General features: G+C 39.8%; 1 protein-coding gene across 2 annotated transcripts in view; it reads left to right on the top strand.

Annotated features, from left to right (window-relative positions):
• Nucleotides 1-17176, top strand: part of ZNF366 (zinc finger protein 366) — a 35238-nt gene that overhangs the window by 4264 nt on the left and 13798 nt on the right. Inside the window, exons 2-4 of one of the 2 annotated variants that reach the window (XM_060761687.2) lie at nucleotides 10221-10288; nucleotides 13287-14591; nucleotides 15988-16179. In XM_060761687.2, the coding sequence (XP_060617670.2) occupies nucleotides 13290-14591; nucleotides 15988-16179 (1494 nt within the window). In that variant the 5' untranslated portion in view covers nucleotides 10221-10288; nucleotides 13287-13289. Of the gene's footprint in view, nucleotides 1-10220; nucleotides 10289-13280; nucleotides 14592-15987; nucleotides 16180-17176 lie in introns of both variants that reach the window. The other variant, XM_060761686.2, reaches the window with a different exon arrangement.

The following is a 17176-nucleotide window of genomic DNA, read 5'->3' as shown; positions in this document are numbered from 1 at the left end:
TGGGCATGAAATAAACAGAGGAAGTGATTCTTGCTAGGGAAAAGTTATGGCTGGTAGCCTGAATCACTACCTGAAGGTGATTTCCCACAGAGAAGTGAGATGTGGCTCAGCCTTTCCATGCTGGCTTCTGACCTAGCCTAGGGACAATGTTTTTGCTGCGTACTTCCCACTCTCAATTCCTGCAAAGTCATGATGAGCGTGGCCAGCTGATTCTGAGATCTGAAATTCAGTTATGCACTTTAGTTCTTAAAGTCATTGTGGAATTCCAGTTTAATTTTAAATTTTGCTGCTGTTGTTGTTTTAATTGTATGTTGCTTGTGACTTATCCTGGCCCTAAGGCAAATCTGTTGGAATGGGGGTCCTTGACAAGATCTGCAGATTGGGGGGGGGGGGTCCTTGTTCCTTCTTAGGATTCTGAGAAAATGTGACTCGCCCACTGGGTTTGCATGGCTGAATAGGAATTAGAATTCCCCAGTCTTTGCTCAAATGCAGCACTCACTACACTACACCATACTGGATTTGCAATTTCACCTTTATATTTTGCATATTTAGTTTTCATGTATTTGGACTATTTAGGTATTTGTTTTAGACCAGTGGTTCTCAACCTGTGGTCTGTGGACCACCAGTGGTCCGCAAGGACTAAAATATGGTTCACGGGCTCGCAATTGTTACACTGCTGCAATGAGAGTGACTGGTCTCGTGAAACCCTCTTATAGTGCCGAGGCTGATTAAACATGATTTTCTGTGGATGAAGAGATGGCGGCTACTGGATAGCATATGTTCTATATCAAAAACTAGAGCTGATGTGGCCTATCCAATACAATTTTTTGAAACAGCACCCCCAAACAACCAAACCGAATCTCAAGTTGACCAAAAACTGATTCGTAACCCTTTTGGTACTAATGTTGGAGAGTGGTCCCTGGTCAAAGTGGTCAAAAAAAGGTTGGGAATCTTGGTATTCCTTTTTTAAAAGATTGTAAGCTTTGGACAGAGTTGAATTGTTTTACATTTTTTTACAGCACCATGTATATATTGATAGCATAGAAGTCATAAGACAAATAAATAGTGATGATGATGGTAATGATTATGTACATAAGAAATAGAGGTGGACATCTAGCCTTTTGCTTTGAACATCAAAAATATTGGATTAATCCAGCCTAAGCATTTAATTTTTTTTAAAGGAGCCTGAATGCCTAAGGATGTTTAGCGCAGGACTGATGAACAGAGTTTGGAGATGTTGATTTTGAGTCATGCTCTTGCATTTAGCCATGCAGCCAGCATTAGGCATGATAATTGGTGGATCCTGGAAGGGTAATCTAAATAGTAATTTTAAAGCTCTAATTGTATGCAAGCCTTCCGGTCTTTGATGAAAAATGAGAACCTGCATATGAATGTTATTTTTGTTCAATCAGGTTTCCAAGATTTTCTTTGTCTTGTTTAGTTTTGTGGATTACCTGGGTGACTAGTTCAGCACTTTGACTACAAGCCTTTATATGGAAACTAGCTTATAACAGCCTCTTACCAAAGCCTATTAGATAAGATTGGGCCATGTCATAGGATTTCAGCACCAAAATCTGAAATGACCACTTCTGACTTCACAGGGGGAGACTCCGGTCATGTTACAAAGGTCAAAATATAATTTCTCATATCAAAGAACAGTTCCTGATCCTGCCATTAAACATCAACTATAGTTGCACAGAATATGTTGCTCAAAGAAAATTAACAAATTTTAACAAATGAAGAACATGTACATTTTTCAAGACAACACTCATGGTTGCTGGGAGGTCGGATATCTATGAAGAACATTTTGGTAGTATGAATTATTTGATAGTAGAACGAATTGGCTGAGGTCTTAGGTTTCTTCATAGGTGCTCCCTTGTAGACTGAGGATGATGGTCCTCCAAGTGTTGTGTCTTGGTGGTGGGTCCATAGGTGGTTGTGGAGCTCTGTTTTTGATCCACATGTTCTCCTGCAGTGAGGACATCAGTTTCCAGGTGGAAGGCAGTCCTGGTCAGGGTTGGCTTGATGTGCCTTCCTCTTGGCCCAGGTGGAGGTGGATTGTCCTTTGTTAGAGGTTTTCAAGGAGAATTGGGATGTCCACCAATTATAAGATGCTGATGTAGTCAATTTCCTACCTGTCTAGAAGTTCACCTAAATGATTCTCAACGTTCCCTACAATTCTATGGGCCCTTCCACACAGCCATATAACTCAGAATATCAAGGCAGATAATCCACAATATCTGCTTTGAACTGGGTTATCTGAGTCCACAACGCCAGTTTAAAGCAGATAATGTAAGATTTTATATAGCTGTGTGGAAGGGGCCTATAATTCTATAATCCTTAATCTGGAACATGTAACAATAACTGGGAATGAATAAGAAGGTTTATAATCATCAAAGTTCTATTATGTTTGAAAGGTCATCACATTAACAATACCAGATCAGGTTGGGTGCCCTAACAGCAATAAGGGAGAACTCATTCCTGGAGAAGCTGTCACGTATGTCCAGTTTTATCTTCTGCTATTCTGAAGTGTTCAGAGCTTTATTACAGAGTCATGTATTAAAATTGACTGAACTGTATGATGTGTACATTTTAAATGTCAGTTTCCTATCTGGAGACTTATCATCTCAGCTTTAGTCTCTGCTGTTAACATCACAGGGTTTTTAAGAGTCTTATATTCTTAGTAAACTTCTCAGCCTTTAACAGATTCTGAAGTGTTTTGGTAGTTTTGTGACAAGAATGACACAAAAATCCCTAGGGTACAATGGTAAGCACTGCAGGCAGGGAAAAAAGTTGGGGTTCCTCAATTTTTCTGCAGCCGGCTGATGCGAGATTGTTTTTATTTTAGAAGTTACATTGAATCCCTCTATTTCATAGGTCAAAACTGAATTATTTTTTTGGCAAAGTTCTAAATTATATATCCCACAATTCTTTAGGGAAATAAAGCACCAAACTTTCAAAGGTCTAAATATATCACGCCGCTGGGTTAAATTAAAAATCTGCTGTGGTTACTACTTATCATGAAATATAGGTAGACAACCTTTTTATTTCATACCAAAAGATCTGAAACATTTTTCACTATCTGAATTCTGATGTTGCATTCGAATTCCAAAATTTGCATATTGAGCAGCTTTTTTAATTTAATAAAGTTTGAGTTCAGCTCTGTTAAAAAGTACCAAAAGTCCAATCCCTACTACATTTGACATATTAAACAGTATAACGTGAAGTCCAAATTATGAGGCTACCAGTAACACGCCATGGAATTATTAATGTGCATGTTCAGAATTAAATTACATTGGATTTTGGTGCTGCTTACTCAGAGATAGTCATGCAGACTAGAATTATAATTTTACTGCTTTATTTATTTTTGGTTCATATTATTGATTTAGAATTATGTAAAATGAAATTTTAATTTAAACTGACTAGTGAGCTAAGAAGTCCAAATGTATCCATCTACAATAAAGATAGTCCCATTTCCTCCAATGTTTCACAGATGAAAACCAGGATGCCACATATGTGTGTCAACATGGAAAGCATTATTATTAAAGAAGAACATACAAAGCAGGAGAGTCTGCAACAGTTTGCTTTTGCCTGAGTCTGCTGGGAGAGCAAGATTCTGGCTCCACTTCTTCTCTCTGTAAATTGAATTGAGTGCAAACTACTTTTGAACTCAGTTTGCAGAAACCGAAGTACACTGACGAAAACGAGGTAAAGTAGGCAGAATAATGAGCAACTGGGACATTTTTAAAAAGCTCGATGACAGAGGACTGATTAGGACTGTCCCTGCAAAATCAGGAGAGTATACAATCCATCATGTGCCCCCCAATTTGCTAAAGAGATTTGAGAGACATTCTGGAGCAGATTTGGAAGGCTGCAAGAGAAGGGCAGAGTCAGCATGGTGTACGAGGAAGACAGTGGGAGAACAGAAGTTAAATCCCCAGTTGACCATGGAAACCCACTAGGTGACCTTGGAGAAGTCCCAGTCTGTCAGCCTCGGAGGAAGACAAAGACAACCCATCTCTGAAAACCCTGTGATAGTGCTGCCTTAGGGCTACCATACATTGGAAACAATTTGAAGGCATACAACAGACTTTGTCACATGGAGATGGTGAACCAGAACAATCATATGACATTGTGCAAATCACATTGCTGGCCCCCTAATTTCTTGCAATGATGGCCAAAGCCACAGTTGCAGGACACTTCTGAGGTGGCATCTGATGTGCTCTCCTCACTTAATTTTTTAATGCACAAGGTCTGCAAAATAATAATGATAATAATAGTAATAATAATAATAATAATAATAATAATAATAATAATAATAGCAACAGCAGGAATGGTGGTGGAGTTACCTGCACAACTGGAAGTTCAACTTTGCACAGCTGGTAGCATTGCAATCACATAATGCTAGTGATTGCACAGAGCCACCCATCATCATAATGGTAAGTTGTCACTATCCTGCATTGCAGCAACAGTGGGGAATAGCACCAATCATGTGACAATGTCCAAACACAAAAGGTGTAGTTTCATAAGGGAACTACAAATCTTTGGATGAAAATTCTTTCATAGGATGTTGCCAAGGCAGTGAAAGTGGAATCAAAGCACTATGATTGTGCCGTGTGACAGGACTACTAATTGAGGCTGTATTCCTAGAATAATTAAATATATCCTGATTCCCTGAAGTACATGATCTAATTATGACCTCATCAGGTGGGCTGATTTGCCTGTTGTATGCCACTTGCTCTCCACTTCCAACATGAATCCTATTATACAATGCACAGGGATTTCCAGCTGGGCTCTGTGCCGTAAGAGGAGAGCACGCAGCATATGTTACCATCATGTCAACTCATGTCAAGATGCTTTCCCTAATGGGATGCTGGTCAAGGTGAGGCAGGCGATGTAGGGCATTGAGTGACAGGTTCTCCACACACCACATTGGGACCCCATGGATTCACCATGATAGGTGACAAATCCATAGGGCTTTGTGATGAGGTCCTTACAGTCAATGTTTCATAGGAAATATAAGCTCCTTCTGTGAAAATGTTTTTTATTAACTACACCTTTATTCCAATTAGTACATGTTACCTTTATTTTCATGGGAAGGATAAACTGAAATTGATAGCAAAAGGGCAGAAACTAGAGAGTTGTTGAATTGTGACTTCAGAACTGAGACACTGAATGATTGATATGGCATTGCTGCATCCCAAACATTTTAAAAACAAATGTAGAGGGAAAATTCCTGATCTATGCAGCATAAGATAGCTAGGATGCCATGGGGGATGCCCAGAACTCCTATAAATTAAATAGGCATACAGTCAAAGGAGTAGGATCTTGTCAAAAAGGCTAAGCAAAACTATCTTTCTCTTACACAGCTATTCAAAGTACAGGAAGCACGTCTTCCTTTGCTATTACTATTGCATTTGGCAGCTTTTAAAGCATTTAACGCCTACTTCCCATACTTATAAAACAGAACATTGTGTACAGAAGTAGAGAATGGATCCTCCTTTTTTCTCAAATGTGACAAATATTAGGACATACTATAAGAAAAACAATAAGCATTCAGACTCACCGGGACTCAGATCTGATTGTTTGTCTCATATTCTTTCTTGATCAAGGTGGATTATGTACATTGATGCCAATCAGTATTCCCACTTCCATTCCTCCTCATACTAGTCATAATGGCCATATATTACATCCTGTATCTGAGCCAATGTGCCTCAGTTGTCAGTTGTTAGGAAACAAGAACAAGAGTGCATTATTGGGCCTGTATCGCCCTTGTTGTCATTTATTCATTCAGTAGTTTCTGACGCTTTGTGATCTCATGGACTAGTCCACGCCAGAGCTCCCTGTCAGCTGTAGCAATATCTATATCCTCCATACAGGTTTCAAACAAAGATTAAGTTGGCATAACTTACAAATTGGGACAACTATCCTGATTTGATAGGAATAGTGCAAATTAATCGAATGTTGAGTTGTTGTAATTTTTTCAGGCTGTATGGCCATGTTTCAGAAGCATTCTCTCCTGACGTTTCATCTGCATCTATGGCAGGCATCCTCAGAGGTTGTGAGGTCTGTTGGAAACTAGGAAAATGGGGTTTATATATCTGTGGAATGTCCAGGGAATGAGAAAGAACTCTTGTCTGTTTGAGGCAAGTGTGAATGCTGCAATTTGCCACCTTGATTAACATTGAATAGCTTTGCAGCTTGGTAGTGCTGAATTTGTAAGTCCCAACATAAAGGCTTCTAACTCTAATGGTACTTTAATTTTTAAAAAAGTTTTCAATGTTCTTATCAATTATAATCCACTTTCTTTTACTTTAGGACATGTCCACCACATATGGTAAAAAGTTCCTTCTAATGAAATTTCCAACTAACATTAAAAAAAATGGTTCCATCTTTCTGGCCTCATGTGCCATCTATACATCATAATGTAGAAATTTTCTCTTAGTCCACTTTTCTCATCTTGACCACACTCTGATGCTGCTTGGTCATATCTATCATGTATGTGAACAGGGAGTCCTCAAGCATAGTGGAGTAAACTGACATCCTAGCATTGAAGTTTCCAGGATCTGGTTAGTGTTGTGTTGGCAAGTTTGGCCCGTGGAAGGGACGTGGGTGGGGGGAATATATCAATTCCAAAACGTATGTGTGTAAATGTGTGCCTCTTATTTCTGAAACTGCCTAGAAAGCCCAAAACTGTCACATCTATTTTCAGAACAGGGAAATGCTGTACAGTGAAGGTGGTTTCTGGAAACGAAGCTGGAGAAAATTGGTGTACCAGTGCCTGATATTTTCAGGGAGATTTAAAATCCTTGCATATCATTATAATAAAGGGTCCCATGAAATATATACTGCAGATTAAAATGGTTCAAAGAAATGTGGCTAGATAGCAGCCATGGAAGACCAAAAACTATTTTATGGAGACTAGAATTAATTATCAGAGAAGGAAAACAAACAAACAAACAGAATCCACAAAACTACCATCATCTATTAATTCTTCAACCTCTTTCCAAAAACTAGGATTTGAGATATATGATAAAAATTGAAAGTAGAATTAAAAGTACATGAAAAGACATGTATAGTAGTATACCAACAGTTATTGTTAAAACTATATAAAACTATATAAAGATGGAAAATGTTTTAAAACACTTTTTTGACATAGGTCAATAAAACCTTTAAAAATCTTTACAGTTCATTTCTAAATGACCGTTAGAATAGAAAAGTTTTCATTTGCTAAAGGGGGGATAACAAAGCAGGAACCTTCATAGGTCAAAGTTATTTACAAGGGAGGAAAATAAATGGAACATAAAAAGCATAGGAACAACAACATAGATTTATTTAAATATATTTAGAGCAGGAAGCAAGTCCGAGAGGTGGCACGACTTCAGTAACACAGATGTGTGAAATAAATGCCAGTAGTTGATAGGGAGCTAGTACGGAAGTTGAAGAATGTTTTCCGTTCATTTTCAGTGTGTGAGAGACTCATAACCAAACGATTGTATTTGGAAATGGCATCTTAGGAATTTTTCTCAAACAGGCCCAACAATAGCTGAAGCTTTAGAAGTAACTGACATGAATATACAGCTTCAGAGCAAACAGGCAAATGAGGACAGATGGCATTCACCCAAGACTTCTTAAAGGACATCAGTGCGAAAAATATGCAGTTTATCGTTAACCTCCCTCGTTAGCAGAGGTATACCAATTTCTTAGATGGGGACTTGGAGAAATTATGGCCTTGTATAACTCATGAAAACATTTGTTTGCTGAGGTTTATTGATCTGAATTTGTGGTGACCAAGGGATTTTGGCAATGTACTTCAAACCTAGCTGAAAATAAAACTTCAGTGTGCACAAAAACAATGATAAAGAAAAACGAGTGTTTAGAAAACCTATCAGAGCACATTTATATATATATAAAAAAACCTATTTCACAGAAGACTAGTTTAGAGTTTCGTTTCCACGAAAATGCTGATGCAACTCAACCCTATCCTTGCTTTCCATCTTAAACCAAGCAAGCTAGTCTAAATTAGTGTCCAAAAATTTTAATGCTGGTGAACTAAATTTTCCATCTTGACTTGCTTCAAAATTTGTTATCTCAGTGCTATGGGAATCTTGGATTTGTAATTTTGTGAAGCATCAGCATTGTTGGTTTGGTTGGTTGCATGCTGCATTCCAACGCCTTAAATCAGGAAACAGCTTCCTAAGATTGAGAGAGATACTTTCAGGAACATCTCAGCAAGCAAGAATCCAAAAGTGGCATGTCAAAACCCGGAACCTTAATCAGTGGATGATACCGAATGAGAGACTCCCTCCTAGACACACAGAAGCCTGGGAGACATGGAAGGTGCTGAACAGACTGCACTATGGCACCATGAGATGCAGAGCTAACCTTAAGAAACTGGGCTACAAAGTGGAGTCCACGACATGCGAGTGTGGAGAAGAGCAAACCACAGACCACCTACTACAATAGAACCTGAGCCCTGCCACATGCACAATGGAGGACCTTCTCACAGCGACACCAGAGGCACTCCAAGTGGCCAGCTTCTGGTCAAAGGACATTTAGCATAATGCCAAGTTTTTACACATTGTGTTTTCAAATACAAGTTAATTGTACCCCCAATTCACTTCTGACATGAGAAATAAAAAGCATTGTTTGTCAGAAAAGGCTAAATACTATACAATTTCTGTAATTCTGTAGCATTGAGTTCAAGGTATATAGATTCTCATGTGGGTTTTAAAAGATCTTTGTTGTTGTTGTTCATTCGTTCAGTCGTCTCTGACTCTTCGTGACCTCATGGACAAGCCCACGCCAGAGCTCCCTGTCGGCTGTTACCACCCCCAGCTCCCTCAAGGTCAGTCCAGTCACTTCAAGGATGCCATCCATCCATCTTGCCCTTGGTCGGCCCCTCTTCCTTTTGCCTTCCACTTTCCCCAGCATAACTGTCTTCTCTAGGCTTTCCTGTCTCCTCATGATGTGGCCAAAGTACTTCAACTTTGTCTCTAGTATCTTTCCCTCCAGTGAGCAGTCAGGCTTTATTTCCTGGAGGATGGACTGGTTGGATCTTCTCGCAGTCCAAGGCACTCTCAGCACTTTCCTCCAACACCACAGCTCAAAAGCATCAATCTTCCTTCGCTCAGCCTTCCCTAAGGTCCAGCTCTCACATCCGTAGGTGACTACATGGAATACCATGGCTTTGACTAGGCGGATCTTTGTTGCCAGTGTGATGTCTCTACTCTTCACTATTTTATCGAGACTGGACATTGCTCTCCTCCCAAGAAGTAAGCGTCTTCTGATTTCCTGGCCACAGTCTGCATCTGCAGTAATCTTTGCACCTAGAAATACAAAGTCTGTCACAGCCTCCACGGTTTCTCCCTCTATTTTCCAGTTGTCAATCATTCTTGTTGCCATAATCTTGGTTTTAAAAGATCTTACAATCTGTGTTATTGACAGAGTTGTGTAGAAGAGGACAACTTAGCAAGTGTTACAGGTGATATACACACAAGCCTGTTGAAATTCCTCCTTCTTTTCAACTTTAAGTCCTATCTCTTGTTTTACCTGTTTTACCTGTTCAGTTTTTATTAGTTTTAATATTAACAAAAACTTATCACAGTTTGTCAAATGAATTAGTAGCATTGCATGTTTTTGTGTGCTTAAAACATTGTAAAATAAAATCAAGCAATGTAAAAAAAAAGCTACACAATAGAAAAGGAAAATACAGAAAAAGTAAAATAGCAGTCAATGAGTCAACTAGTCTATTTTTAATGGGACAATTGAGTATATGTCTATATTTGGAATGAAAGCCAATGCAGTGCTGTGCTTGAGTGTTGGACTAGGACACTGGGAGACCAGGGTTTGAATGGCCATTCTGTTCTAGAAATCTGTTGTGTGACCTTGGGCAACTTGCACTTTCCCAGCCTCAAAGAAGGTGATGACAACCCCCCTCTGAACAAATCTTGCCAAGAAAACTTTGTGATAGGATCACCACAACTTGAAAATGACTGCAACAATAACTATGAGAATTACAAAATAACAAATTGCACAAAATAATAATAGTTAGGACAACAGTGTTACTGCGTCTGACTTAGCATCATAAAGTAATGCTAGAACCTTGGCTTCAAAATTAGTGTCATTTCAGTTTTGCTTATACACAGGGAAAGAGAGATTATATCATCATTTGCAACATAACACAATTAAAAAATGCTTGTTCTCTGTTTATTGTTTAGACACAAATGCCTTCTGGATCCTATGCAAAACATCTAAAGCATATTTGGTACAAAGGAGATGAATTAATGTAAGTACTAATGCTGCACTATTGATTCTTATACTTAGGACCTCATCCCATGCAAGTCATTGGGTCCCGTTCCCCCCCCCCCCCCCGCCCCAGTTTTCTCTCTGTTTTCACATGATGGCAAAATGGAGTCCCATGTCCACTTCCAATGGCTATCGTGGGAATCTGTCTTGCTAGTGTATGAAGATGGAGAGAAGACTCCATTTTTAGGTATATACCTGACTCCTGGTTGAAGAAAGCAATGGGGGAGGGCAGGCATGTAGCCGGGGGGGGGGGCTTGAGGGGCTTCAGCCCCCCCCCCCGAAATTCTCATAATGGTTCGCGAAAAGGCCTTACTGGTACATTATTTAAACTGTTATGTTTATTCATATCATGATCTGATCACTATACTCAATATATCCCATATGCATGGGGGTATTGGGGTAACGATATAAAAGATTTGCTAGGGTAGACCCTCTTTCACTCAGACTCAGCCCCCCTCCCCCGAAACAAACTCATCCCCCCCCCCCCCCCCCCCGGAATCGAAAGAAGCAAGGGAAAGGATGTGAGATGACTGGCCATCCTCTTCAGAGATAGACCTCTCTGTGGTAAGAAGAGCCCCCACTCTTCCGAACACTTTCCCCCACTTCCTTCCTATCCAGGAGATAATGTCCTAAATGTATATTTATTCAATAGATGATGTACTTTAGGTCAGATAGGAAAAGCAGATTCCTGGCGTGATGTGAATTGCTAGGCAATGGAAATGACAAAAAGATGTCTTCAGTTTAGAGTCCTGGTGTTATTGTTTCAGTACCAACTATTGCTCCCTGACTTCTAGGACCTCTTCACACGGAGCTAAAACAGGGGCTTTTGGAAGGGCCAGGACAGTGACTGCCAAGCATTATCAGAATGCCAAGTGTCATCCCCATATGATGGGGGAAAGGGCAGTGAGGCAATGTGCGTTGCCATGTGTTGCTGCCCTTTCTCCCATCTGATGGTGACAGGATGCCAACTCACCTTGTCCCATCCCAACTGTATGATGGGGAAAGGAGGGAGGGTACGTGGGGCACCACAAACCACTCTGCAATTGCCAGTGAAATGGCAAGGCCCAGAAAGGCCATTTGAAGAGGTCCCTAGTCTAAATATTTTACAGTGGCTGTGTGAAATTGGAACACAATAACACAGGGAGTTGACTTATATTGAGACCACTGGCCCATCAAGTACACAGACTGGGTTTTAGACATGAATCTTTCCTAGCTTTAGTTAAAAATGCCCAAAATCATATCCGGTGCCTTCTGTTTACAATTATGAGCCTTGTTGGTGAAATTCAGTGTGTAGAAGAACAGAAGTTTTCCAGAATATCTTTTTCTGTCATGAGATGTCAACCAATCAACCTATCTTTTCTTGCTAGCCCAGCTGGTAAAAATTGTACAGGTTTGACCAATATGTTTATTGATTCCTTTCTTTGGTGCCCAGCTGGTGAAAAGTTCAGGCTTGACCAATATGTCACCCATTTGGTTGGCTGGCAGTAGGGGAAGGTACATTGCTAGGGAAGAAAATAAGTTGAGGAAAACAGTGGTAGTGGTTGGTTTTTGTTGCTATTAAGGAAGACCTATGCTGTCACCACAGTTCAAGCTTCTGTAACTCCTATGAATTATTGGTATTGCCCAGTGGGTGAGGAAGCTCTGAAGATGATATTGTACTTGCTAAATCAGTCCACAAAGAATGAGTGGAGAGCACTAAAGCACAGAGAAACTATTTCTGTTAGGGATGAGAATTTGGAACTTGAATTAGGGCTTTGAGGTTGCTTACAGTGACTGTTGAGCAGCATGATTTTGGCAAGCATTTTACAAACACACACACACACACACAAATGTAATTCTGTTTGCATTATTTGTTTATACAACAAATAGAATATGGAACTCCCTCCCCAATGAAATTAGATCAACACCCTCCTTCCTGGCCTTAAAAAAAAGTAAAAACTTGGCTATGGGACCAAGCCTTTGGGCAGTAAGCAATACAAGGAATGATCAAGGATTATGTGTAATTGATATTTGACATTTGGAATGGCTTTGGACCATGATTTCTGGATTATGTGATTTTAACGTTTATATTAATACGTTTTTAACTCCACATTTCAATTATCTAAATGTTGTTACGTTGTTATGAGCTAATTGATACTTATATGTTATTGTTGCTAAATGTTGTGTTTTATATGTTTGTAAGGCATTAAATTTTGCCATAAATATGTTGGAAATCACTTTGAGTCCTCTCCCCCCTGGGGTGAGAAAATTGGTCTACAAATGAAATTAATTAATTAATTAATTAATAAGTGACCCAACTGTACTCAAGGAAGTAGCACACAGACACAGCGAATCATGGAACATGCAACTGTATTTGGAATCTTCTGAGTATCCAGAAACTGAGACTGTGAGTATTCATGCCTCCATATGGAGATTTGCTCCTTAATGAGAGACGAGCAGCCAATCTATATCATGCCTTTTTGTGAGGTTGCTGAAATGTGGAGCATTTCTCGCCTCAGAAGAGGGACTCAGACGGCTACCAACATGCACCATTCAGTGCCGAACAATAAACAAATGTAATATACACTTAACCTACATTAAAAAAACATGTATAAGTATATTTAAACAGTTCTCCATTTCACGTCATCTTCCAAATCAAGTCTATGCATCAACTAGTAAGACTAAAATGTTTTTGGCCTCTCAGCTGCCACCAAAAAAGCTTTTCAGAACTATCTGCTTTTTTGTCCTGGCGGCTGGGAGCATTTTCTGCACCTCACTGCTTGCACCTCCTCCACAATTACTAAAAGCCATTCCAGTCGGCATCAACAGATGAGGTTATTACACTAACAGTTGCTTGAGCAGGAGAGAGGCTTCTAAAATAGAGGTCTTAGAGGCAGTTTTGAAAAATAGTTTTTGGATTATAACCATCCTTGCTTTTAGACATGGCAAGCAGCGAGAGAAGGACTCTAAGCATTGTTCCTGTTTATTTGAAGGAATAGGTGATGCAAGAGGAATTTGGCACAATGAAGAAAGAAGACACTCATGGCAATATGGATGATATACAGAATTTTCCTTTCCCCCATTACTTGGTGAGGTCAGACACAGCATCGCCTGTCAATGAAGAATTCAGAACTCCACATGTCCAGTGTGGATATGGTCCTCCTTCTCAAGAACAAGAGAACTTCCATGGGGCTTTAGAAGGGGGATCTCGTAAGCGCAAAAGCATGCCTACAAAAATGCCTTCTACTATCTTTCCAGAAGATCCCATGTCTCCATTGCCAAGATCGGAACACAATCCAGCCAGAAGATCTCCTCCTGGCTTTCCTTTACTCTTCCAGCAACACCACCCACAGCCAAAGTACAATGCCCACATGATTGACTTGTGTAATATTGGTCTTCAATTCTACAGAACTTTGGAGCACTTTGGAGCCCAGCCTATAAAAGAAGAAGTTATTAAACCCAGTGTGCTTTGGCCTGGACCACCTCCATTTCTGCATACCCCCTATCCATACTATCCCAAAGTTCACCCAGCCCTAATGTTTCCTTTTATTATGCCCCCCAGTTTTCACTTTAGAAGTCCCTTCCCACCCCAAAGGCCGCCACAGTCACCCTTCCAGAGGGCTGACCTAGGAGAACATGCTGAAAATAAACAAAAGGTAGAAAGAGTGGATGTGAACATCCAGATTGACGACAGCTATTATGTCGATGTAGGAGGAGAACAAAAACGCTGGCAGTGTCCGATGTGTGACAAGTCTTACACTTCCAAGTACAACTTGGTGACTCACATTTTGGGCCACAGTGGCATCAAGCCACATGCTTGCTCCAGGTGTGGCAAACTTTTCAAGCAGTTGAGTCACTTGCACACCCATATGTTGACCCACCAGGGCACCAGGCCTCACAAGTGCCAAGTGTGTCACAAGGCATTTACCCAAACAAGCCACCTGAAAAGACACATGATGCAGCACAGTGAGGTCAAACCTTACAGCTGTAGGATCTGTGGGAGGGGTTTTGCCTATCCCAGTGAACTGAAAGCCCATGAATCCAAGCATGAGAATGGTCGAGAGAACATTTGTATTGAGTGTGGCCTTGACTTCCCAACCTTGGCTCAGCTCAAGAGGCACCTAACCACTCACCGAGGGCCCATACAGTACAACTGCACTGAGTGTGATAAAACGTTCCAGTACCCAAGCCAGCTGCAGAATCACATGATGAAACACAAGGACATTCGTCCATACATCTGTTCTGAATGTGGCATGGAGTTTGTGCAGCCCCATCACCTCAAGCAGCATGCTTTGACTCATAAGGTAGGTCCACACCAGGATTTGCAAAATGATAGGATGAAGAAGAGCAAAATCCAAAATTCACAAATGAGCAAATTGGGCAACCAAATTGCAGAAAATACATCATATAAAGCTTGCATGATGTATTTTCTACATTATGATTGGCCAATAACAATATCTCTCTTTTATGACTTTTTAATTTTGTTGTATTATGCTTCAACATGTCATTTGGGATGAAGCATGTTCATTTAAGCATTCATAAATTGAGATTGATGCACTGAATTGCAATCATTTATTTCTGAGATGGGAACTGTGTGCCATCCCCAGATATTGTGGAACAGCAACTTTAGCATTTCTTAACATTGGCTTTGCTACTAGGGTTACTGGAAGCTGATGGGACTTACCCTCAACTTGATGGGACTTAACTTTTGAATAGACACATAGAGTAGAGTTAGGCTGCCATTCTAATCACGGTCACTACGGTATCTACTTGGTTGGGAACAGTGGGCTTTTCAGAGTAAACATCTATAGGAATTTAGAGGCTTGTCTTGCCAGTATTGTGGCATCTTTTCAGACTTACAGCCTCCTTTATCAGGAAAGTATATATTTAATTAAGCCAAGATATTCCTTGTTACACTTAATGGCATCTGGTAGCTTTCATGCCCTGAATCTGCTCAGAGTTTTTATTTGAGCTTCATAGAGCTGTCCCAGGTGCTGAAATTCGCCCTCAAAGTAGGTTTGATACCACACCACACAATTATAGTACTATGGGTCCACTTTCAAAGCAGCCACAGTTACATTCTATGGAATCCTGGGATTTGTAGGTGAGACACTGGAGTTCTCTGGCTAAGAATTCCTAACAAACCTTCCTAAGCTGAAACCTACATGATTCCTTACAATGTTATCATGTCAGTTCAAGTGGAATCATAGTGCTATAATTCTGTATGATAAAAAAGACCCTGTAGCACATGTAGTGCTCAATTGACATAAAAGGTACCTAGTACCATTGGTTGTACGTTTGCATGAGTTTTTGAGGTCTATGATAGAATTTGAACCATAGGTTTCAGGTTCTAGAACCCAATATTCCTTTATTATTATTATTATTGTATTTATTTAATAATAATAAAAATTTATTACATGCCATCTTCTGCCTGCAGCAAGACTCAAAATGTGTCCCATTGCATCTTTGACTTGAAACCATGGACAACCATGATCTGAAACTTTCCACAGTCACTCCCCATTATGCATACTGGGTGAGCAAAGTGGGATATTTATTGAATAACATTCTGATGGGCATCATAAGGAGTAGAGAGGACAAGATACAACATCAGTCTTTCCAACTAGAATGGGGAATTATAAATGGATTATTTCTTTTGTGATAACTATACTTCATAGTTACCTTGCTATTATGTTTTCTAAGGGTGTAAAAGAGCACAAGTGTGGGATCTGTGGTCGGGAGTTCACACTACTTGCCAATATGAAAAGGCATGTTTTAATTCACACCAACATCAGAGCCTACCAGTGCCACCTGTGCTTCAAGAGCTTTGTCCAAAAACAGACTCTCAAAGCCCACATGATTGTCCACTCAGATGTCAAGCCCTTCAAATGTAAGGTGAGTAATCCTCAAAGATCCAGACAAGTGAAACAAATGACACCCAAGTAATTGTTCTGTAAGATGTTGAGGGAGAAAGCAGGATGAATGTACTTACAGAGCCCTGTTGAATGTGATCTTGGTGAGATGTGAGGCTAATAAAACATTGAGATGTTCCTATTTTGCCCTCCCTTGAGCCTTACCTCCTTATTCTAAACCAGAATTTTTTGAAACTAGATTCTTAGACTTTGTTTTTCTATTTCCTTCCAGTTTTGTTCTTCATCTTGAAACTGCATTTTCACAGCACTTAATGTAATTGCTAGTCTGCTGATGATAAATACATCTGACATTTGCATAGCACATTTCATCCCAAAGGGAGGTCAAGTATGCTTAACAATCTGATATACTGGCTAAACATTTGAATCAATCCATGCATGCTGCACATTGGATTGGTATAAAATACAAATGATGTCCATACCTTAGGGCAGGAAGTATATTACCAAAATTAGTTTGGGTGTCATGATATTTCAAGCAGGATCTGCCTGAAATTACACTCCAGTTTAACTCGAACATAACCTGCAATCAGTCTCTTAAATGCCTATATCGGGTTTTTTTTAATATACAGTAAGTAGCCAAAACTTGTGGTAAACTAAATAATATCCTTCTGATAAAATAAAAAAAACAATAAACATTTAAACATATCACAAATATTGCTGGCTCTCAGCCACTTTGTTAGTTGGCAGTTGCCTTTAAATAAGTCACCAGTTTTCATCTCCATTACTTAGAATATGCTTATTACATAAGAAAAGAAACCACTTCGCTAAAGTATGAAGTTTAGTGAGGATTTGTTTACAACTTTTCCTTTCCAAGGATAACAGGGCATGCATAGAGAAGGCTTCTCCAAATAATCTTAGAGATGTAGTGCTTCAAATATGCCCCAATGCTTGAGGTCTATTGACCTCCTCAGACGGGGCTTATTTTGCCAGCATACGCTGGTTCATCAATAGTTTAGCTACAG

This window comes from Anolis sagrei, chromosome 2 (assembly GCF_037176765.1).
Source record: "Anolis sagrei isolate rAnoSag1 chromosome 2, rAnoSag1.mat, whole genome shotgun sequence".
Classification (NCBI taxonomy): domain Eukaryota; kingdom Metazoa; phylum Chordata; class Lepidosauria; order Squamata; family Dactyloidae; genus Anolis; species Anolis sagrei.
The sequence above is the reverse complement of the archived record's forward strand: the minus strand, read 5'-3'. Positions and strand labels throughout refer to the sequence as shown.